The 24,200-nt window shown below is 50.4% G+C and overlaps 1 protein-coding gene across 1 annotated transcript; it reads left to right on the forward strand.

Moving 5' to 3' along the window:
• Positions 1–18,400: 18,400 nt before the first annotated feature.
• On the forward strand, positions 18,401–23,598 carry LOC131211263 (uncharacterized). Its single transcript, XM_058204669.1, has 2 exons — positions 18,401–18,648; positions 22,791–23,598. The coding sequence occupies exons 1-2, from the start codon at positions 18,401–18,403 to the stop codon at positions 23,596–23,598; spliced, it is 1,056 nt and encodes a 351-aa protein (XP_058060652.1).
• Positions 23,599–24,200: the final 602 nt, after the last annotated feature.

The following is a 24,200-nucleotide window of genomic DNA, read 5'->3' on the forward strand; positions in this document are numbered from 1 at the left end:
CATTGCGTCGAGCCGATCCACCGCCTGGTTCGGCAGTCTGGATATTGGAAACAGTCAGCTTGGTGCCGTGTAAGGTAATAATTTTGTGTTCTCCCCGCCTCGCGGCTCGGTCCGTGTTTCGATTTTTCAGCAACACCACCCTTTACGCACGTCGCTATGTACGTCCGCTGGCCAACGTCGGGGTGCCCACTTCTCCTAGGACGCCAGTAGTTCCAATAAAGACCAGTATTACGCTCGATGCTTAGCTTGGCAGCAGCATGGCTCGTGGTGCTCCTGAATTACAAGGACGGGGCCTTGCGCTGGACCTGGCGAGCCATGTTGCGAGCGAAATCTGGAATCTACAAAATGTGGAAGAATGTTTGCACGCTTGTGTGCATGTGCGTGCGGGGTGCGTGTTTAAGTAACACATTTACATCGTTCTGATTCCGTTCGGAGTCAGCCCGGGCCCGGGAAGACGAGCGGCATGAGTGTTTCCAACCTTTAAGGCGTATGGAGTCGGAACGAGCGAAAGAGCGAGAGAGAGCGAGAGAGTGATCTGGAATGGCGGGGACACCAAACAAGTCCAGCAGCATGCTGGTTTATATTTATTCTGAAAATCATCATTATATCTCCCCGGTATGTGCTCCTCTGGCCAGAAAGCACGCACTCGCTCCTCACGTGGTCGCTTTAGAGCAGGGGCCTCTGTTCGTCCTGGTGACGTCCTCCTGGTTGGCTCCGGGTCGCCGCAGCCGTAGACAACCGCACGTACGTCAACGAGCAGCACGGCGCCGGCGGTCCACGTGGGATCCTCCTTTCTCGCCTTCATTCCATTTTTCATTGCTTTTTCCAGCCCTTTTCCGGCTCCGTTTCCGCCCGTGCTGTGCCCGTGGCCCGTGTCCGTTGTTACCCCTTCACGCCCTGCTGGCTGGCCGGCCGGACGCCCGACGCACTTTGCTCTACATCCGCACGTCCTGTGAAAAGTCTCGGCCAACCCTCGGGCGGCTTAAACTCGGACGTCGGAGATGCTTTGTTGCGTTGCGTTGCGGTGCCTCGGTCTCGGCGGAATCCTTATCACATGGCGTTGCCAAGTCGAGGGGATGCGCTCGCACACAGACAGGGGTGGCGTAGCGGGATTTTCGACAAACATACGACGAACCGAGGGGACGGGGACGACGGCTACGGCGGTATCTCCAGCCAGTTGGACCTGGGCAGCTGTGAACGAGCGAATGGACTCTGGTGGACGACTCATTTTCACCGTGTAGGTGCCGATGGAATCCTGGTGCACAGTGGGCACCGCTACTTCCGGTAGGTCATCATTTTGGAACGAATTTACCGTCCATAATGGTCTTAATTAAGTTGCATAATAGAAGAGTAGCTTTTCTTTGAATAGGAAAATAATTGGTGTAAACTTATTAACACAAACAATACTTAGATTGTGTTGGATAATGTGCTGAAAATAATGTATGGTCTGTTACAAAATATCGCAATTTTTTTTCCAATACTACTTACTTATTCATTTCATTTTTATTTTGTACCCTTCAAAGTAATCCCCATCAGATATTATACACTTGTGCCAACGTTGATTGCCAATCATCGAGGCAAAATATGTTTTGTAATCTTGTACAGCTGTACAGCTCCTCCGTCGATGCCGTCTTTATTTCCTCACTTATACTAATCTCCAGAGGCTCGAGCATATTATGTTTTGTAAATCTTCTGCAGTGCTTACAAATTCCATTTAATTATAAACCCACATTCAATTCATCATTGAATCATGATGTTTTGAATACACGTTACTTATTGTTACTGAATGTTACTTACAAAATGGTTACTTATTCCCTGCATATTTTAGGCATAACGATAGATGGAATGCACAAAAAATTCCAACGAAACTAATAATTTACCATTTGAACCAACATAATCATTTGCTGTGTACAGGTACTTTGGCAATAAATTCAAATTCCGAATGTACGTCGCATGTGAACTGGACAGAATTGTAATCTTCAAGCAAATGATCGTTTCATAAACAAAATTAAAAAATAGAAATCGGGGAAGAAGATCGGGACCAAAATTGTCCATTCCATTCTCACCCACTGTGCGCTCGCCACGCAGAGCCAACCGAAAGATATGAGGCCAGCAAACCGAAGGCCGGCCAGAGAAAGTGGGAAAGATTGTAAGCAAAGCAACAGACCATCCTTAACAACCGACTAGTCCCAGACCCATTTGGCCAGTGCCTCTCCCGCTCTCTTTCGCTCTCTCGCCTCTCGCTCTAGCGCTTCGGTCCGAAAAGGGAGCCAAGTCCGAAGCAGGACAGCGGAGTGACGCAACCGGACGGCGAAGGACACGGCGAACTTCTCGCTTTCGCAGTGAAAGGGTGACACGCATAATTTACTCCCAACTCCTGCCGCCCACCGGTTTTCCTCCCCCTCCTGTTCCGCCCGGTCCACGCGGGCCGGCTACGGTCCGGTCCTTTTAATGGTGTGTGAGGAGAAAGCAAAGTAGAATTTTTGAACAAGGCTCGAGAGCGAGATTGTGTATATTTTACAACATGCGTATACATATTATGCGCTGTACATAGGGAGGGGGCGGCAGAAGGTGGCCGCCCGCGCTGACCCTCCCCGGCCCTTCCGGTAACCTTACGCGTCGCCTGCTGCCGGGCACGTCGAGGGACGTGCTCGAGTTAGAGCGAAAGAGAGAGAGAGAGTGAGCTCGGTAGGCGACGGGATGGACACGACGACGAGTGGCCCGATCGGCTGGTTGGCCCGGGGTGGAAGGGTCGATGGTGGAAAAGGGGTTTTTCAAAAGCTTAAAACCATGCGGAGAAGTTGGGGCTATTTTCTTTCGACCAAGAAAAGGGGGCCACCGTGTCCGTGTCCGGCCGGCCGCTGTCGATGGTGGTGCTGGTGGTGGTGGTGTTGGTGAGTGCGAGCGAAGGACAAACCCGTTGAAGGTGTGAGTTGCGTCCAGTCCCCGCTGGCGGAGGACGGAGCAGATACGCATTACATAGCGCAGTTCCGATGGAAAATGTAAAGCAGTAAAATTGAAGCCATTCTGGGATGCTGCTGCCTCTGATGGTGATGATGCCCTCTCTCTACGCCGGGAGGTGGTGGACATGGAGGGGTGGTTCATGTGAGGCCGTACATTACCACATACGAGAGGTACCGGAGGGTGTGTGCGGCAGGAGGACCGACACGACGAAGGGTTCTACTCACAATTTGGACACGATTTTGGACTCGCCGCTTCGGAGCGTCGTGTGTTTACTTCTGTGGTGCCTCGGGTTTGGGGGCCAACTAGTGACACTCTGCTCAACTATCTTAACCCTTTAATCCAAAAGCCGCATGTTGTGTTTCTGTCGCTGTCGGGGATGAGGTTTTGAGACAATTGAAACATCGCTTGAAGTTGGCATTAGAGTTGGAACACAGACAACCGACTCTATTGCTTGTCTTAAAAGTGAACGAGTTATATTAGGTTTGCTTTAACTTCTTTTTGCTTATTTCAATTCAAATTCCGAATTGTTTGCCCAAATTAGTCCTCCCAGTAAGCATCAGCAGTGCCGCCCCAGCGAGAACTATAAATTGTGTTCGAAGACAGTCAGTATCCTGGCAAGGCTGGGAACATAAAAACGGGCGAAACACGTGGTGCCGTGCGATGGTCAATATCCTTGGCCGCTTCGCCCTTGAATGGGCACCAGCAAAAGTAAACGCTTCGGTTTCTTCCACTTCGTCCCTTTCTGCCGTGCCGGAAGCGGAACCATTGGCCTTGCCGATGGACTGGACCGGAAAACACTGGAACGCCTGCTGGACTGCTGGAGTGGGACGTGCGCTGGGAAAACATCCACTTTCCCCAACGGATGCGGGTCTGGCGTAGAGCATCGCGTTACTTTCGCGTCAATAGGTGGTCGAGTTGAGTGTTCAGCCGTTGCCCAAAGATGCTATCAGCGGGCAAACGGCGAACGAATGTAAACTCATCCTAACAGCATGGCCCTTTTCTCACGTGTTTCTGGCCGCTTGGTTCGGTCTTTCCGTGCGTGCGTCTTGCCTGCCTGTGCCCATTTGATGCTCGTTCCGTTTGCTGACCATGTGCGAGGCCCAGGACAAGCGAACGTACCTTTAAACGAGTTGGCTTGGTGCGTGAAATGGGGCCCAACTAGCTCGTATGATAAGTCGATTGGAATTCTCTAATACACTGCAAAACGTAACTCGAACGAGAAAAACCATTTGCCATTCGTGCTCCAAACTTAAAGAAATGAATTTGCAAAGTGACAACAGGCATGCACTCATTACCAAAGGGATCAACGGGAGTCAACTACAAGGCGTCTCCATCGTGAAACCAAATTAGATAATTTTGCTACATAAACTTCTATCGTTGTTCCTAAATGTAGATATTTTTCCTAGCCCGTTATCATCGACGGCATGTTGCTATCCTTTGTCACTAAAATATGCACCACACGACCAACGACCCCGCCAGGAAGGTGGACATGTTTAAAGTATGCCCTGCGTGCATAAATATCCCATCGTGAGCCGACGGTGGGCGGATTTTACTCAACTACAATCTCGGCGTTCAAACTCCGCCAAGACGCCGTTTACGAAACCCGTTCGAAGGATTCCGCAGCCCAGCGTTGGCTCTGCTCACAAGATGCTTCGCCTGGCGTGGACTGGCAGGTTCCCCGCCGCTGGCACCGGGGGTTTCGGTAATGAATTATTTAACAGCCACGTTGGCGAAACGTGTCCGCGCCTGCCGGTGACATGTTGTCACCGTAAGAACATTTTATAGTTACTTGATAAATATTCAAAAAGCCCCGTCCAGCCAAACGGTGGCCCGGTTGGCTTCGGTTCGCGATTGGAAAACCGTCGTGGTCCTCGTGCGTGCGTGGGAACATTGCCGGGGGGTAGGCTGAGAAGGGTGCGAAGAATTGGCCATCTGAAACGCACTAATTAGGACGGACGTCAATTTCAATTTGGTCCACGTCAAGCAGCGTTAATCAACTCTTTGGGGCCTCGGAGATCGAGCGAACCGATTGATGTAGTGAGTGAGTTTTTCACGATTCCTTTGAATCGGTTACCGGGGTGGATCGAGAACAGTCCTTTCGTGAGATGGATTTCATCTTCAGTTTGGGGCGGCATTCGTCGGTAAACTGAAAATCATGACGAACAGGTATTGCATTGTACGGAAAGGGATTTTGAATGTTTCTAAAATTCAATGCCTAAATTAAAATTAATTTAAAAAAAATTCTGCCTAATTTTTCCATAATGTTAGAAACTCGAGAAACTTAGGCTTAATCCCAAAAGTAACGTCAAGTAGTTAACGCAAAAAAGGGCAAAAATAAGTGAAATATAAGAAAACAAGAGAAATGAATAAGAAAGAAGAAAAATAAATAAATTGAATACAAGTGAAATGAAATTTGTTACAATCAAACCAACTCTTTCGAGTAACTTCTCTGCAGAGAGCAGTGCTTTGAGGTGCATAAAAAATATTAAACAAACCAAACCAAAAGGCGCATGGTCTTGCAGTAAACACATTTTACGCATTGACGGTGGCGAAATATCCCTGGTCTGGCCGTAGTGGCGATTGTTTGCTGTCCGTAAGCATTAAATAATTGCACTGCGTTGATCCGGAGCGCTTCCTGTGCCATAGAATGGCAGCAGAAATGTATTTTGACACGAAACGTGAGCATAATTTATGCACAGGCACGTTAACTAACGAACTCGGACCCGATGCAGTTTTGCATTCCACACCCGCGATAATGTGCATTGATTTAAATCCAAACAAAACTTAAACCCTGATAACCCTTAACGCGCCGCCACACGCGATGGGAATGCGCTTTTCCCGCGGTAATTGCTGTTTAACCGGGCAATAATATGCTCGCACTCGGGCCCACCGCAAGCCAAGACGAGGAAAAGTTTTCCAAAGGCCCACGGGAATTCCCTCAACCGGCACGGCACGGCGGAGGCCATTTTACTGGCGAAGGGAAAGAGCAAGGTCCTGCTCGCGTGCCGAAGGTCTATTCCCCACCGGTCCACCGGTTTGCGTGACTTCACCGGTTGGGCGCCTAGCACGCCGTTTAAAGCGGTGCTCCCATTAAGTGCTGCAACTGGAAGCCTCGCGGAGGGCCGGGCCGGGGCCACACCTAAACACAAATCGCTCAAACCATAACCGGGACAGATTTAATCCACCCCAAACCACCGGAAGGCACACGTTTGCCGACAAAGTTTCACACGATCTGTTTTCATTTCGTATTAAGCTGGCGGCATAGCTCACATGTGGGAACACGGTGTCCCTACGCTTACAGCGAGGCACTGTGCGTCATGGGCCTGCTGTAGGCAATGCTCCTATTATTGGCCTATTATTTGCACAGTTAATCAGAAACCCATTTAGTGTGCTAAACCTTAATAAACTGTGTACTGAGTTGTCTATTAATAAATTGGTATAAAAATAGATGTAAAAAATGCCCATTTTTAAGAGATAAAATTTTATTTAAAATCACGTGTCGCTCAACAAGAACTAGAAATCGTCGTTCGGCTGTGTCGCTTCAGGGCTGGGTTTCGTCTAGACCGTAGGCCCGTGTCAGCCATTCGCAGCATGAACCGGCCCTAAACTTCGTTCCCTCTGTGCCGGGATGTGATAATTAAATCCAGAACCTACGTTGGCCTTTTGCTGGCCACATGATTGACACATGGACTTTCGGATACGTTTTTTCGGTTCGAAAATCTTGTCGAGCGTTCCGTCGACTCCGAGACGCCTTGCGGCTGCCACCAGATCTTCTCCGAGTCTCGGCCGGTTCGGTGAGAGGTAGAAAATAAAAAAACAACCAGAAAACGTCGCGGGCCGCACAAATCTGGACCAAACCAAATTGAAACGATCGTGTCACGCATAAAATCGTACATCGTCTTATTTTATTCGATTCCCTTCCGCGGTGCGTTATTTTGGTGTGGTCCTTGAGCCGGGCTGGCTCTTTTTTTTCAAACCCGTGCGTTTTCCGTCAGTATCCTGCGGCCACAAAATCAGACCTCGCCAGGCTCGATTTATTGCGACACCATAAATGGGACATTTTATGCATCAATCAGCGGCGCGGCGAAACCCATCGGTGGATCGAAGGTTATTGATATTTTTAATAGACGTGCTGCGCGGGCCGTCGCACCTGCCACTGGCTAAGGGCTGCCCACCGTTGATGGCGCGGGCTACAAACAGGGGATTTTTAGGGGATCATGAGACTCCTAAAAGACAAATACCACACCGATTAAGCACCCTTTATGGGGACGGCCGTACGGCCTCAGGTATGACCCCGACATGAGGTGGGTTTTATGAAAACAATATCGTCAAGCTCCGACAACACCTTCCGATTGGCTGGCTATTAACCGTAGGCGATGCAATTTCCAGTTCGAATTTTTACAATGACACCACCCCATCCAACGACCCTGATTGAATCCGACGACGGAGCCGGCATCCTTCGCCAGGGCTGTGCTATTATGATGTTTTCGTCCGCCGGTGGTGGCCTGTAATAACCACAGTAAAACCGGGGGAAAACCTCCAATAAATCTTCTGTTATTTCGAGGGCGGATTTCGGGCAACAGGTAGCTCACCGGGCTTCGTCGGACCGTCGAGGTAGGATTTGGCGAAATCGTCCCCGTCGCATTTGATTGATTCTTTATTGCGATCGTTTATGCAGGTGTAAGCAATAACTTTACTGCCCCTCGGTTAACTGCACCCCCGGCGGAGGTAGACGCGGTGGCCTCGGCTTTCGGTTTGTCACTAATCATGAAACGGTCTGGAATCGACCTTAGGTGTCAAAAATTTGGTTTGGTTTGATTTCAACCGAAGCTTCGGTTACAAGTTTTCTGGCACGGTTTGTTGTATCTGTGTTTTCGCCCCAAACAAACAAACATTCTTTTTTGGAGTGTTCTAGTCGACCAATGTAAGTGTGTTCAACGCAGTTCAGGTCTCATTTTCTCCATATGCGTTCCAGTTTTAACATTGTTACAGTGTGACAATATCCTAACAGACCTCATTCTGTCTCGAAGACGAACCCAAATATTAATCTAGCAAATGTGAAGATAGGTCATAACAAACGTAAACTTTATAGCATAACTTCGGGCGCACTACACTTCTGTATTGCGGATTGCCTACAGTCAGGCGCAATTTTCAGGACCTAATTTAGTCACAATTTTAGCGATTTTGCTTCATGATAGCTACCAATCCAGACTTAATTCCCAATTCGCCCGCTAAAGCACCCAAACAGAGTACATTATGCCAACAGCTTGGGCGAGGCAAAGGTCGCCCGAATTTCAATTAATGTTTCTCCTCTCAGTGTACTATTTTTGAAAATCGCCACAAATTTTCCAACCCTTCCAGCGACCGTTCGCGCACGGTTTAAAATACTTTAACGGCTCGACCACGGTGGTCCTGGGCGTAGCAGCACGGGCCACGAATCGGGAACGAAAAAAGGCCAACCCGGGAGCCCAATCGATACGCTTCATGTTTAATGACGGCTCGTTGGCACATTTTTGTCCAATACTTCAAACAGCACCTACCCCCATCGAGGCTAGGTCGATATTTCTCGGTAGCCTAGCTCTGTGCCAGGCGCAGGTGTGCGTTTGCTGTAGACCGTAAAAGGAGCAGGTCCTGCCGCCGGATTCCGTGCTGTTGCTTCGCGTGCCCGCTCAGGAAACGGTTGCACACTCCAAGGTGTATCTTAAAGGCGTCAGCAGAGCTTTCGGTGCATTTGTTCTAAATGCAGAACATCGTGTTTACGCTGCACTAAGTGTTGGTGAGGTCGTTGTGTAACGAGAACGAACGGTCGGTTCAAGGGGCCAATGGGTAACGAATACTTCAACACCAAAAGTGGCATTACTGGTAGTGCCCTGTTTTTTTGCACCTCCGCCGAGCATCCAGTATAACCTGTGGTACCAACATTGAGCATTTTTTCCGCCAAGTCACTTACACTTTTAATCGACATCATCATCGACCCACTTCCAAAGAATGAGCATCGCATTATCAACATCTAAAAGCCGCTAATTCTGGTCCTCTCGAAGTGGTCCTCAGAACAAAATTAAAAAATAAACGACTGTGTGCTGGACGGTTCAGGCGCTGACCTCGACTAATGTATCCCATAACTCCCGCTGGCTGCACAGGTGCCCCTCTGCGAGTCTCCATTTACACTCGGGCCGCACAAACGTAATCGCCAAACCACCAAACCGAACCAAAATAACTTCTAGGCCCCCACTCGGCACCGCGAAGCACCGATTGATTATGCATGAAAGGATAATTTTCCGAACGTGCCGGCCCGCCCACGGCACCCATCGCCACCAGCGGCCGCTTTTCCCACCACCATCATCATCATCATCATCATCGCAGTCGTCGTCATTCTGGGGTGTGTTTATAAGCGCCGCGGCCGTGCTCCCGGATCCTGTTTGTTCGCGCGTCCGCGTGGTGCAATTTCAACAACGGCACAACAATAACTAGGGTGAGCTCCGAAAGGCGCAGCTGTTTGCGTGTGGGCGGTCCCGGGGGGGCGCGAAAAGCCCGCGAGGTGAAAACTCGCGGAAATCAGCGTGAAAATAACTTTATCGGCACCAGGCTCGCCGGTGGGGCCGTGAAGTGGCACCGGGAGGGCCTAACACCATTTAGAGAGCCATAAAACCATAAGCCCTATCGGCGCGACGGCACAGTTATGATCCGGCCGCCGGTACGGTACGCCACGGCACGCCGGTGCCGCGTGAGTGTTGTTCCGACCCCCCGCACGGTGCTGCGGCACTTCGCTGGCATATTGTTGACGTGACGCCCCACCAAACATTGCCACCTAATCAGGAAACCCGCCCGGTTCCGTAGTGCGCGTAACGGTTCAGTTAAAAGTTAACGGAAGACGTTCGAAGCAAATCGATTTTTGACCACCGCCGGTGCCACTGTTCAATTAGACTTAATTATGCGCCCTTTAAAATTGCCCCCCTAACGACGACAACAAGTAGTCGGCGGCCAGTCACAGAGCCGAGTGCCAGTGACTTCGTTACTTCGCGGGAAAACTTTCTCCCAAAAGAAAGTCGTTCGGTCGGAAACCGTCTTGGCCTGGGCGGTACGCAAATCGAAGTGCTGAAAGAATCTGCCACCGGATCCGGATCCGCCCACCCCCCACCCCAGCGGTTTTCCGTTCCGTATTCCGTTTCTAGCCAGTGTTCGGAGTGTTCGATCTTCGGCCGACCGGCGGTCTCGGAGCGGCATTTTAAGGTAAATTTTTAATCAATCTCCACCCCCGGGGCAAACCGACCGACGCAGCCCAGGATCGCTGGAACCGCGAAGAAGCTGGAACTTGGAAGGATGTGTATAAATTGTTTGGAATGTTTTCTTGTAAGCGAGCGAAAGGGCAATTCCGAACGCTGCGGGCGTCTGTGGCCATGCGGTGGTTGGGGTGGGCGAGATGGATGGAAAATAATCAACCGAATTGAATCTTAAAAGCTTCGTCCATAATTATGATCAAATATTAATGAAGTGAGCCGGCTCGCGCGCAAGGACTAAAAAAGCGAACCGAGCACGGACTGCTTGTTTGGCCAAGCCCGGCGCGCGGAATGGACGAAGGGCAATGAATATTTTCTATTGGCTTTAATTTTCCCAAAGTTGCCATTTGGATGCGACGGGACGGGGCGGACGTTTCGCAAATCCGTGGCGAGGGAGAAAGTTAGACTATCGCAATGAATTTGAAACTCAGCGAATCCTCTTAGTCGGTCGGCTCTTTGGCAATTGTGGCACGATACTCGGTAACGAATGTGGTTCGCTTCTCATTGAATTCGGTCCGCGTAATTACGTTCGGCGGATAAAGTTTGGTCGAGAGTGGAAGCTAAATTGCATTTTATCTGCATATTCGAAAATGCCGTTCCGAGAAGAACCAAACAGTCTAATGTTTCAAATATTGACACTCAGATTACTGTCGATGCTACTACTTCTGCTTCCAACAAACGATGTTGGAAAGTTTAAATTGAGCAAAGCAAACAACAAATATTAAATGTTTATTTACTAGAAAATTCATAAAAGTGGTTGAATCTGGGCTTCAACAGCGACTGGTTTGATTTCGGTCTAAAAACTCCGTGTTCAAGGATCCATTCGCCTGTGATAGAGCGGCTCACAAGCTGCCAGTAGATAGTCAATAACTTTACAATCATGTTACAGTTTGGTTTGGAGCCACGATACAAAAATATAGACTACACAAAAATGGTTGAAATTCAATTAACGCATGAAAAATGCACAGAGAATGCAAGAAAATTATTAAAAAAATTGTAAACAATCAGACACTTATCTGACACGCATTTCGATGTTTGCAGAGGTCTGATATTTTTCCAATTCCAAAAGCAACTGGCAAAACTTTATAAAATTTGGCATCAAAAGGAAGCACTTGAAAATGTTTAAAAAAACCCACAAAAAATCGTTGAAAGTTTAGTACAAAAGCACAGAGATTTTCTACATTTTCCGACCATAATGGCTTAACGTTTCGCAAGCCAAAGAACCAAAGTTGCCAAAGTTGTGCCTCAGAAATCGTTCCAAGAAGCGGAACAATAATAGGCCCAACCCCCGGGTGTCGGGTGTATGTAGAACCGCGGGACCGTCGCGGGCAGCAAGTGAGCAGCCCGAGCACGTGGCGGCCCCTTTGGTGGGTTTGAAGGGCGTCCTCGAGATGGTGTCGCGCAGAAAAAGGAACAGAGCCAAACATGATATTTAATCCTCCCCAAAAACCCGGCGACCTGCTTCCTGAGAACCGTTCCGTTCCGAGAAGCAACTGGGCCGCGAGCGCCGCAAGACTAATAACGTCATTCCCCGAGCAATCGTTTGCGCGTTTAAGGTAACTGTGATTTTTATTCCCGGCCCACCGCCGGAAGACGGAAATGAATATTTGAAGGAATAATTTCGCTGCCCGCAAACCAACGGCACGCAAGGCGCAAGGCGGCTAACGGTAAACTTTTCACACCTTCCGTCCCGGCCCAGCCGTTGGGTTGAGGGGCGTCTCTTGGGCCGGCTAGGAACGGCTAGGGACCGGTTCCATTTCGCTTCCGGTCCGGGGCCGGGTTAGGGTTACCTGACTGTCCTCTTATCCTTCACGGCCCGTATCGATGATGTTCGGCTGGATGATGATGTGGCGTAAATTTTGTGTCGGATCAAAAGCCCCCGATGCGCCTCGATGCTGACGGCACCGAACCGAACCGTCTCGAAGCCTGTCTCGCGGTAAGTGATTCGTTTAGGCGTAGGACTTACCGGCGGCTCAAGCTTAATGGCGTGTGCGGATATGCCGGAATCCTTGAGTGAATAAGTGCCCACCGTTCACCTAGGCGTCTTCCGTCGCAGGGCCAGGGCGTATTGCATTCGAGGCGTTTCTCACAAGCTTTCGGTTGATTGTCTGCAAATCCCGAGGTGGCCAGCAGTATGCAGCCGGAAATCCGTTCCCAAAATTAGATCTATTCACGTGTGATTCGCAACACCTCGGGAAGGTATTACCCCGAACCACAAGCCAGGCCAGGTTCGTAATCGCCGAACGTCCTTCGCAACGGGGAACCGTTTGTAGTTCATTAATTGAGTTTTATGTTGCTTAATTGCCAATGAATGATGGTGATTGAGCATATTGAACGAAAATTTTACATCGAAACGGTCGCCGAAACCGTTTCAAATGGGTCAGATCGAGAGTAACAAGAACCGACCATGCAACGCGAAAGTTTATGTTCATTCTTTCCGTAGCCCCGTAAGGATCCTCTCTAAGGATGTAAAATTATAGCCACAACAAGCGAAATGTTTTCTTTTAATGCCGATCCGAAACCTAATTTATGGGCAGTCGGCTTAACGTATCCGCTCCATCGATCATCGATTGGCAGTAAATTTAAACATTTGGCAAAACCAATCCATTTCACCGGCACGTCACACGTCTCGCTCCGTCATTCATCCGGCAAAACGGCAAATAAGCGTGACCGGAATAGGTACGCCCGAATGCATCGCTCAAGTGCATCCCGTGCATTGTCACACCTGCACACACATAGCGCGATGGGATGACTTTTCCGACTGAAACCGTGAGAAACTATCGGCCTCGGCCAAGCGTTTTCGCCCGATTTTATTTCAAAGGACCCACGGGGCCTTTCATTCACGGGCCCACAAGGATTCCCGGTCGGTGTCATGTGACTCTTTTATGCTCTCTCGCCCTCTGTTGGTTGCCGTACATTTCCTGTCGATCGGGGCTTTCGTCCTGCCGGGTCTACGGGACGTGATTTGCAAACCTCAAAGCGCCTAAGGGAATGCACCGTGCAGAAGGTCTCGCAGTGTGTTAAATTCAACACTAAATTGGTCCTCCGGTGATGATGTCAACCGATGATGTTTCTTTTCACCGGCCCACCTTAAACCGGGCTTTTTTGCTGCTGAATGCGTATCAAATGTACTTTGCAAAATGGAAAATCCAAACGAGTTGCACTCTATTTGTTTTACGATGATCATCGTACGTAAGATGAAGGAAGATGGAAGAGAGAAAATTATGTTTGCGAAACTTTCTTTCGCTATCTCCGCTGTGGGCAAGCAAAATCGGGCCAACAGAGGCATTAATTTCTTCAGCATGATTTCTTTTTTCTTTCTCGACCATTTCTTTGAACTGTGCTCTCATATATCAAACATATTTTCAATCTCTCTTCTCTTCGGCATGTTCTTGATCTTACCATTCGCTACTCCCTATTTCCCGGTAACCACTCCGTGCTGCAAGCGCTTTCTCTGCTTGGTCCTGCTGCTGCTAATATTTGCCATCCATCTTTCGTTCTTTCCTCTTTTTTGGCCTCTGCCGTTCCCTTTTACTCATTAATTTATCTGCCGTCGTATAGTTTCTAGCTGTCGCGTCGCTGGGTTGTGTGCATTTTTCCTAAACTTTTCTAGCTCATCATACTTCCATGCCACCATCGAACCATGCATTGCCTATTGGTGCCGATGATTTGTGCCATGTGCAGCATAGAATCGGCCATACGAGAAGTTATTTTTCTAGCCCATGCCTAGCCCTCCCGTTCTGGCCCATGGGCGGCCTTTCGGCCTATCGGCTCAGTTCATTTTATCTCCGACTCGTCCGTATCGTCTTCGTGCTATGCTTCTTATGCTTCTTCTGCCATCCAAAGCGTGTATGTGTGCTTGGTTCCAGGAATTTTGCCCAGCATAAACCTCACAGCTGCCAATCGGTTTCGGCTCGCTACAAGGCGTATATTATTTTTCTAGCAGCAATAGAAGGAAATTACCCACTTCGGGAACCGGGAACGGAATCGCACCAAGGCACCAAGGTCGCATATTTGGCACACTGGCATGCGTGGCATAAGACTTTGGAAATGTTGCAACGAAACTGCAAGGGTTTTTAAAAGTATTTTAGTTCTACCAAGGATTTTTATGGCATAAAAGTTTGCTGCATTCCCAAAAACGGCACTCGTTGGAGTACTCATTTCCGTGCCTAGCATCGCTCAGATGTGGCCCACCGTGGCCAGTGTTTCGTCCTTCGGAGCCTGATAGATAAACATAAAATCACTTTGTGCGTTGGCAGACGGCAATCGGCGGCAGCACAGTGCAGCAAAAGTAAGAACGAACGAAGTAGAAAACGATATTTATTATTATTTTTCTCTTTGTTCTCTTGTGCTGTCCGCTTCTTCCCACATTCCCGTTTCCCGAAATCCCCACGCTTATGCTATTTTATGTTCTCCCACATTCCTCCATTCCATCTTTTTGTTTACGATGCATTCTGGTGCGCAGCTTTGTAGGCCGCACATTTAATAAGAAAAAACTCCCACAACTGATGAATCTCGTAGCACACACACATACACACACACACATACAGCCCGTCCGGCGGGTAGTCTTTTTCTTTTCATCAAGATATTACGCTCGGGAACATGATCCTTCGTGATCCTTTGCCATCGGATCGGATTGAACCAAGGCTCCAGCGAGTTTGTGTCGGTTTGGCAAACGCTCCGATGCTTTACCACTACACTCACCCTCGAGTCCCGTAAAAGGATCAACAAGGATCGGTCCGGCATCGCAGAGCGCGTCGTTTCGTCGTCGCAAAAGGATAATGGAAGAGGAAACGAACAAAAATACTCGACCAAGTGCGAGATGGAAAGATAATAATAATACAACGGAACCGAACAGGACTCGAACGGTCGGGGAAGGTGGAATACGAGAAGAAGATCAACTGAAGATGTGTGCAGGCCTTCAGGGACACGGCGACGGGAAGATGAGATGAGAATATAAGTGCGAATAATCTTCCAAAGCGAACGGACAGAAAATAGCATTAGCACGGGCAGCGTAGAGAGTCGGTGAGATCCCGTGTTGAAATACTCGGAGGACTCGGCAAGGAAGCGGCAAACAAATGGATAGGAAAGAATGCACGCCTATCGCGCCGAGTGGTGGTAAAGAGGCATTTCAGGGGGAAAAAAAACTTCGGGAAAAAGTGCCAAAAAAAGCGTCCGAAAGATTGAAAAACATGAGAACCATGGGAAGCGCGTTCGTTCGTTAATTTCGAAATGGATGGCAAAAAAAACTGCACAAATGAATCCTTTTCGAGGAGGAAGAAAAACGGAGCGAAGAAGCAAGGCTAGCGTAAGCTGAACTTTATGTTAACAAATGCCGTTTCAGGCCTTGTTGCTATTTCATTCGCTTAAGGACATACAGTTCACTGTTGGTAAATTAGACAAACACCTTACCCTATTGAAATGTGTCGCTGAGGTTCTCTAAGACCCTGAGATGGGCCGGGCGATAGGAGAAAGGGAACGAAACGAAGCATCCAGCATAATTGGCTGGTTCTATGAGTGAAACATAAATTACCGCTTAATGCGCCGCACCAAGACACCGGGCACATTAACTGTGACAGATTGATGAGGCGAGATGAGGATGAAGCGCGTAGCTTCAATCGTCCAATCGAGTGACTTCGCTTCCTTAGTCCTAGTTGCTCCGGCGGGTTCGTATTCTCCGCCATCGTCGCAATCATCGGCGCGGTGCACGCGGTCCAGGTGGGACGCCCGGACCGTCGAAAGGCGAGCTGCGGGAATGGGATGAACCGTCACGAAATGATCAAAGAGCCAATTTGGATTGATTTCATTGCCTCGAGAGCCGAGAGATGAAACGGTCACCGTGTAACGGGAGCCGGCGTGGCTCCAGCTCCTGGCTGCGCTACTCAATTTTGCATATTTAGCACTCCATTAACGTAATACGATTCCAGGCTGCGTGTCCCCGCGCCATTGTGACCTGACTGACCCCCGGTCCGTTCGCCAGAATCGTATTGAAAGTTTTGAACAAATCGAACGGTACTTGAGCGCGAGGCTCTTTCATGCTGCGCCGCCCCTTTCCGACCCGGACCCTCCGACTCCGACTGGTGTCGGAGTGTTCGTTGGAAAAAGCCTTTTTTCCGTCTGGGTGGAAATTACATTCCTTTCCTTTTTTATACAGCCCAAGGACTTGCGCTGGACTTCAATCGCCCCGTCGGGTGGCCCTAGGGCGTGTCTGGGTCTGGGGTTGTATCCTGTGACGTTCGCCTTCGTCCATCTTCCGATTGAAACGAACCGAACCGTGGCACAGCAGGGCTTTGACGCCAGCTCGGACCGCTCCCGGCCCCGGCCGGTCCCGGCTGCGTCCGGAGGACCAACGAGCCTGAACGCTGTGCTGGCTCGTTTGCATCCCACCCGGGCACCGGGAATTAACAATATAAATTTCACCTTCACCGATTCTGACAGCCCGGGCAAGCCAACAATGGACTTCGTTTCCCATTTCATCGGTGCAACAATCCGAGACCACGGCACTTCCAAGGCACCTTTGAAGTGGCCTTAAAGCACGGCCAACTCCGCGCACAGTGGAAAGTGAAATGGCTGTGCATTTGCGTAATCAAAATGGGCCATCCCGCTTTGAACTCGTCTCCTTTCTTTCGTGGTTCTGCTGCATCAAGCGGACCACGCCGGCACGCCGTAGATCCCAATCTGGCCGATGGTCCAGATACACCTAGCGACAATAATTCCATGAGTGTGACGGAACACGGTGGAGATAATTTTCCCGACCACAGGGCCGGCGCGCTACAAGTTAATTTGATCTCCTGCAGGCTCCCTGAGCCAGGCCCAGGGAGTAGAAGCCGAAACCAACGGGCAGAAGGTAAGAAACCAGCCCGCGGATCGTTCCGTTCCTCGCGCACACTTTCTCGTGGAATGTCTCGGCATGTCACCATAAATGTCACAGCGATTGGACACCGTGGACGCTAGCAACCACCGTAGCGGTAGCATATTGGACCTGCTTGCTCCGTTGCCCCGAGCATCCACGGCGCTCCTTCCAGTATCGGTTTACTTTACACCCGATCAAGCACACGGTCCAGCGTTAGATTGAGATAGCCAGCGCCGGCGATAATGGGAGATGACTGGCACGGCGGACGTCTGGACTGGGCTGGGCTGGACCGTAGTCCATATCGTGCATTGGCGATCGCAACCACTAAGCAGCCGCAGCAGCTTGGATTTAATGGACCGTCCGACAGACGGAACGACCCGATAAACGCGCACAAGATTTAGAGGAAGGGCGCACGGGCGCAAAGACGCGAAGCGAAAGGCTTCTGCAGCTCGCCCGCAAACGCACGGAACACGGCCCAGTGCACACATACTCACGGCACAATATATGCGTAATCTGATATCATTGATAATTTATATTCGGCACCGACACACACCACCGGACCGGCAGCAAAGTCAGGAGTTAGACATTAGCAGCAGCGGCCAACCCAACGGACGCTGAAAGGAATGGCCCACGGACCAGAAAGCGAAACTCACGATGAGACCCGATGCCGTGGCTTAAGGAGGACCAGTTATTGGAGGGACCACCACCCTCTTTTGCTGCGACTCGTCGTCGTTCTGGAACGGGACTTGAACCAAAGGTTACGAGTGTGACTACCTCCAGTCCACGAGGGCCTTAGTGACTTATTCGCTAGGTTGGACCCACCACTTATCGTGCGTTGCTTCCGTCGGCGCTCTACTTTTTGCTAGAGTCGATCGCGGGCAAGATCGGATTTGATTTCAATCAAGTAGCTTCTCGGGCGCTTACCGGGAACGAAACGCGATCGCGACTCTCGGGCTGGACACACACGCGGACACTGGGCCCACTTCGCAGGTGTGTGCGTGTTCCCCAGAGGCCCAGAAGTCGTCCCGAGGTCGCGGGGCAGATGAACTTTAAAACTCGGCCGGACGGTCCATTGATTGATTGACGTTGGGGCAAATTTGGAGCAACAGCAGCGACGGACCTCCTGGATTGTCCTGGTTCGGTCGTGGTGCGGAGCGGTTCATAAAAATAGCTGCTGACAAGTGTTTGAGGTCGAGCGAGAGCACGCGAGCTCACGCGGGGGGTGTCCAATGTCGTCCACCTCGGTTAAACTGTCAATTTTGATTCTCGTCCCGCGCGCAGGAGCATCCAGCGCGAGACTGCGACAATGTTGTGCCGTCGAATGCGGCTCACGGAACGCCACCTACAGCCACCGCGGGAACCGGCGGAAGGGCCGATCGTGCGGCCGTGTACCGTGCGGAAGCTGATGAACCTCGGAGTCGCGGGCAGCAGCGCCACCGGGGCCCCCGGCATCACCACCAATGCGATCGGCCATCACCACACCACGATCACCATCCCGACGGGCGACGCCACCAGACCGTGCTGCGAGGAGCAACAGTGTTCACCACGTGGGAGGTAACCGGGGCTCTGGCCGAGCATAGTGTGCCAATTTTGGGTTTCCTTCTTCGTCACGATCCGAGTCCTTACCTGTCACTAGCCACCTGCAGGGCATTCATCACTCGTCACCGATCGTTAATAGGATTTTCCCGGACCGGAATGGCTTTTCTACCCGGGTTCTATTCGCAGTTGGGCAACGGATGGAAAAAGGACACGTCCCTTTGCACAACCTGAATCGAGCTGCGACATACTGCACGTGGCTCGAATGCATCCTTATGAAATAATTTCGCATCCCAACGGCATTGTCCGGAAGGTGCACTAAGAAGCTAACCTTTAGCCTCACAATGGACACGACCTTTGCACCACATTTGCTGGCCGGAGAAGAAAAAAGAAAATGCGATGTGAGTTTGAAAAATGACCCACCCGAAAGAATCAACGATTCGCAGGAAAGCTCAGCCATATGCACCACCATCCGCGGACAACCGATTATCGGTGGCGAGGTCTCGGTAAGGCCCCAACTTATCATTATTATGCTAATCGCTTTATGGCAGCCGCGCGGAATGGTGTGGCGAAATTTATGGGCCCTCGGATCTCTGGATGAGGCTCAGGCCACCCTGCTCTCAGACCGGTGGCCGCTGCAGCCGCCTCGGTGGTGCTTTAAATTAATTGTATCAGATGCTTATCGTCACTTTTGAGAACGGTTTGCCTACACGGACGGGCCGCGCCGGGCTGAGAGCAATGCTACAGTTGCAACCTCCCGTAAGCCGAGCAAGATGGATGTCCTGAAGCGCGAAGAAATTGTCATAGAAGATGCTAAGCAAATTTTGAGATGAAGTCTTTTGGAAGGTCATCGCAACGAGAGACGAGTGAACCGGTTTCGGTATTTTATTATGAAACTCTTTTACGGCAGAAAATTAAAACCCAAATTGCTCGAGCGCATTTTTTGCCGAAACATATTTAATTAGGGTTCCTAATCGGTTGAAAACTAGCTCCGAAACGGGTCTCCACAAAATCTGCTTGGATTGATTAGCAAATTTTTGATTTACGGACCAATCTTTATTGGGGGTCACCACTTGTAAATCTTCTATCGCGTTTCTATTATAGAAAATCAATCAACAGCATTAGGTTAAAAAGCAAAATCGGTTAAAAAGGCGGTGATAAAACTTAAATTTATTTTCAACTTTTTTGCCATCCCGAAGCTCAAAGTGGTTCGCTGTGTGGTCCCGCCACCTGGACGTGATGTGCTGATTTCTGTGTTTCGCGATTTTTGCTCTCTACTTTCACAATGGCTCTGCCAGGTCGCAACATAAAGTTGATTGAAAATGTCAAAAAAGCCTCCTGTTAAAGATTGCAATAACGGCTTTACTACTCCGACGGTCTGGCGACGGTCTCCGAGCCGCCGCTAACTTGGCTGTCGGTTCTCGGGCTTTGATTTGCAGCCTCGCGAGGGACCGCTTGAAACGCTCCGCCACATCTTCGGCATCGCACATATGTATATTATCCACTTTTGCTTCATTTCCTGCAATTTATTAGCCTCATCATCCCGGCCCGGCCCGGCCCGGCCCGGCCCGGAGCCCGGCGAGCTACACAAATCTATTTCGGGCACTAAATCATGCGCGCCAAATAAAAGGGTGGTGTCTGTCCGTTTTTCTCACCGCATCGCATCTTCATCCCACGTGCAGGGCCGGGCGGCCAATATTTTTGGCTAGTTTTGGCCTCTTTTTCCATGTCGCGCCGCGATCGCGGATGGCGGCCCGTTTGGGGTGTTGAAAAATAATAAACTAAAGAAACATACCATTTAACAGGGCGATCAGCGCCACAGCGGAACGAAGCGCAGGATCGTCTAGGCGCGCGGAGTTCAAAGGGAAACACGCGAAAACGTACTGCGACGGGCGTAAAAGGGCGGCTCTCCGTTTGATTCCCACCACTGGATAGCCAATATAGCGCATTCATATAATTAAAAATTTATGTAAATAAGATCTGACGCGCTCGCGTTTCCGATACGGTTGGCGAACTTGCCGCCCCCCGTTCCGTGTTCAGTTGCCAATCTTTTTCTTCCATTTTCATACACTTTGCCATCCCGGCGTTCATGGTCTACTCCATCGAGCTCCACCCGCGGCTTTCTAATTCAATTCCTTGCACCATCACTCACCGGTTCGCTGAGGTCCTCGCCGTCGCCGCCGGTCGGTTTCTCATGCTAAACGCGGCCGGCGCGAAGGCTGAACGATGGTGTCGAGCATCGCATTTGATTCCGCCGAAGCCGGACCTCCTATTCTTGATTCCGAGAACGAGCGTCTCATCGTTTCCGTAGCGGCCCACCGTGGCCAACAGTAATCCGAAAGAAAAAAACCAGAACGCGAGCGAACCACGAGCGATGGCGCATCGCTGAGCATCAACTAATGAGGCTAGGCCAAACGTGCGAAGTGGACGCGCACGAAAGAGAAGACTAAAACAATACACTCAACAACTCAACAGCGGGCAACAAAAAAAAATCCAAGGCCCAACATCATCTGACATAGATCGCCAAGATTCAGCGCCGGCCGTGCGACTGACATAGGCCCCGCAAGCGACAAACCGCTAAATCGCATGCACCGAACTCGCACGAGCATAACTTGCAAGCGGCGGCCACGGCTTCGTTATGTTGTGTACCAAAAAAAAAACGGCACAAAGTTTTAATAATAATATGTGGCCCCAAACAAATGTCAGTCAAAGAAATATTTGGCACACGTTCATTATTTGCACGGCCCGACCCGGGGCAGCTTGGCGATTCGTTTGGCGCTCGCGTTAAAGTCGTCGTCCTTTTGGGTTTTTAAGGGCAAGATTCGGTTACTGTACAGTTTGAAAATATATACAAAACTAAAAGAAGTTTCTGTGTATCACTAAATAAGATTTTGGGAGGAGCTCGAGTTTTACAAGAAAAAACAATATTTTATCTACACTTATGCAACAACTTATGCAACAACAAAAATAAAAATTTGTACGATCAACATTTTGACAATCTTTTATCTGATTTACAGATGTAAATTGTGAAGAGTTTTGGTGTTGAAAAATCCCAAATCTGATCCCGTTTTTGAGCCATTTTAGCTTGGAGCCGAAAAAAAACATTGGCAACCAAAATAGAAAGCCCAACAACCTTCAGGAATCCCAACCTAATGTCGCCCGCTGATTGCATTCGACGAATCGACATCGACAGCATCCGGAATTTCCACGATTTGTGGGTTCTGAATTTCTGGTTTGCAAACGACCGCGCGGTGCATCGTGCAGGCTAAATGGTTTCATGTTTGGCGTTCTCCGGACCGTAAATCCGCGCCTGCCTTTGCCCGGCAAGTCATTATCAAAGATCGTGCGATGGCAGACCGTGCGGAACGGTGTTGCTGACAGCCGCCGCCGCCGGTCGGCATGACTCATTTGGCATTGACATCTGAGAGCGCCAGAGTCCGACCGTCGTTGGTGGCGGCCGCTCGCAAAACTCAACCCGGGTCGGGAAGCCGAATGAAATGGACTGGATCGAAACGGCGCCACGCATCGTGGTGTCGTGTTGCTCGGCCGAACTTCCTATGCTCGGGTGTCATAATTCTCCCCAACCCAGTGTGGTCGGTGGCCTGCCGGAGTTTACACTTTTGCGTGACCGTCTCGCGCGAATCTGGCGCTGAGTGTGCCCTCCGAACGGTTAAATTATGCTTTGCTGGTTGATTCACAAAAGTCGGGCACGGGAAAAAGAAATCGGACACAGGAAGAACGTTCGGTAGGACCTTCACAGTAGGATACGGCTTTCACACGCCACAGGGCGCGATCATCGCCTTCCTGGTTTGGTTGGTAGATCACCGGTCCGCGATCGCGATTCGACAGCGCGGAGAAGACCGAGGTCCCGAAAGTGACCCAAAACGGCAGGTCGGGCCAGGGCTTTCGGCAGCTTCACGGCTCTGTCGCTTTGATCGCGAGGCTTCCGGAGCCACACACTCATTTGCCGTTAATTTATACTTTTTTCTGTTTCTCCCGGACGAGGCCCGGACGAGGGCTGCGGTTTTGGTCGCCTGCTACGATCGAGGGCTAATTCTTGTGATACAATCGCGAAGTCCGTCTTCTGCTCGTTATGGACCTTTGAATCGGATCCCTGGCTGAAGTTGCATTACTCTCTCTCTCTTTCTCTCTGTTGGCAGAAAACCTACGGATGGCCCCAAAACACCGCTGATGATCGTCAATTTGAACATTCCGCCCGGCACGGAGACACTGGCGCCGAAGAGTGCGTCACGAACCGAACGCACCAAGCTGCCCCACTTCTGCCTCCAGTACCGCAACCTGTCCCGCCTCTGCTCTGCCCCACCGGGCGGGGTCACGGCGACGGTTCCCGGAGCGGCCCCGGGAGTTACCTCGCACCAGATTCCTCAGATATTCATTCAAAGCTTCGAGCTGCAGGATCGCCGGGCCGCCGACGGGCAGGGAGCGGCGGCCGGGGGCGAGGCGGGCCAAGAGGGTAGTAGCAGTAGCCAGGCGTACAACATTATCACCGAGAACGACGAGGACACGTTCGCGACACTGCTCCTGGAGAACATCTCCAACATCTCGCTGGAGATGATACAGCGCCACCAGCAGAAGCTGCTCGGGACGGCCGGGTCCTCGCAGACCGAGGCCCAACTGCAGACGGGGGGGACCAGTGGGACCGGCTTCCAGCACGTCGAGGGTTGCAGTAGCATGGACCGGACGGACAGTAAGACGTCGGCCGACGTCGCTACCGGGCTGGACATGCGGATGGACTCTGCGGAAGATCGCGCCTTGGGAGGGGCGGTTTCGGAGGGCGGAGGACGTCGACCCGAGTTCGCCAGTCTGCGGAGCACCACCCAGGATGGTATCGATGAGCCGTTGGACGACATTCCCGCCGGGTACCGGTCGCTCTGCTACCGGACGCCAAGCCCCAAGACGAGGCAAATCATCCGCGTCGACATCGTCACGAGTCGGGAGAAGTACTGAAGCGACGCTGTGTTGTTACGTTTGTAATGTTTTTGGGACCTCTTTTTAGTTACCACACAAAATGTTGCCCCTGGTTAGTGAACAACAAAGAAAAAGAAATACAAAATTAGTATCTACTAACTTGTGGCATTTCAACAACCTTTTTTAATTATGATTTTTTTAAATATATCTTCAAATGAATTGTACAACAATAATTTCAGGAAACAAAAGGTACACAAATCAGAAGGAAGCAGATGAACGGCCGAATACTTTCGAAAGCGCACGATGTAATGATCCTTGCCAGGTGAAAGCGGCCAGCTTAAAGGGAAATAGCCTAACCCAAAAACGGACAGGCTCCCAGCGAGGCTTGAATAAAGAGAAAACGGAAAACAAAACAGCGGCCCTAGCTAATTAGCCGTCCCGTCCCGTCCCTTCCCGTCCTCGGTCCTGCCAGTCAATGTTCAACAGCATTATGTAGTTTTGCTTCTCGCATCCGCCGCATGCACAAAATCCAATTTGCCGCCCCACGGAAGGAACTGCATCGGACTTCATCGGATTTTCGGGAAGCTACAAATTGGCCAACGGCCGATCATAAACAGATAATGCACTACTTTGTCGCTAAT

The sequence above is a fragment of the Anopheles bellator genome, chromosome 2 (assembly GCF_943735745.2).
Source record: "Anopheles bellator chromosome 2, idAnoBellAS_SP24_06.2, whole genome shotgun sequence".
NCBI classification, from domain to species: Eukaryota; Metazoa; Arthropoda; class Insecta; order Diptera; family Culicidae; genus Anopheles; species Anopheles bellator.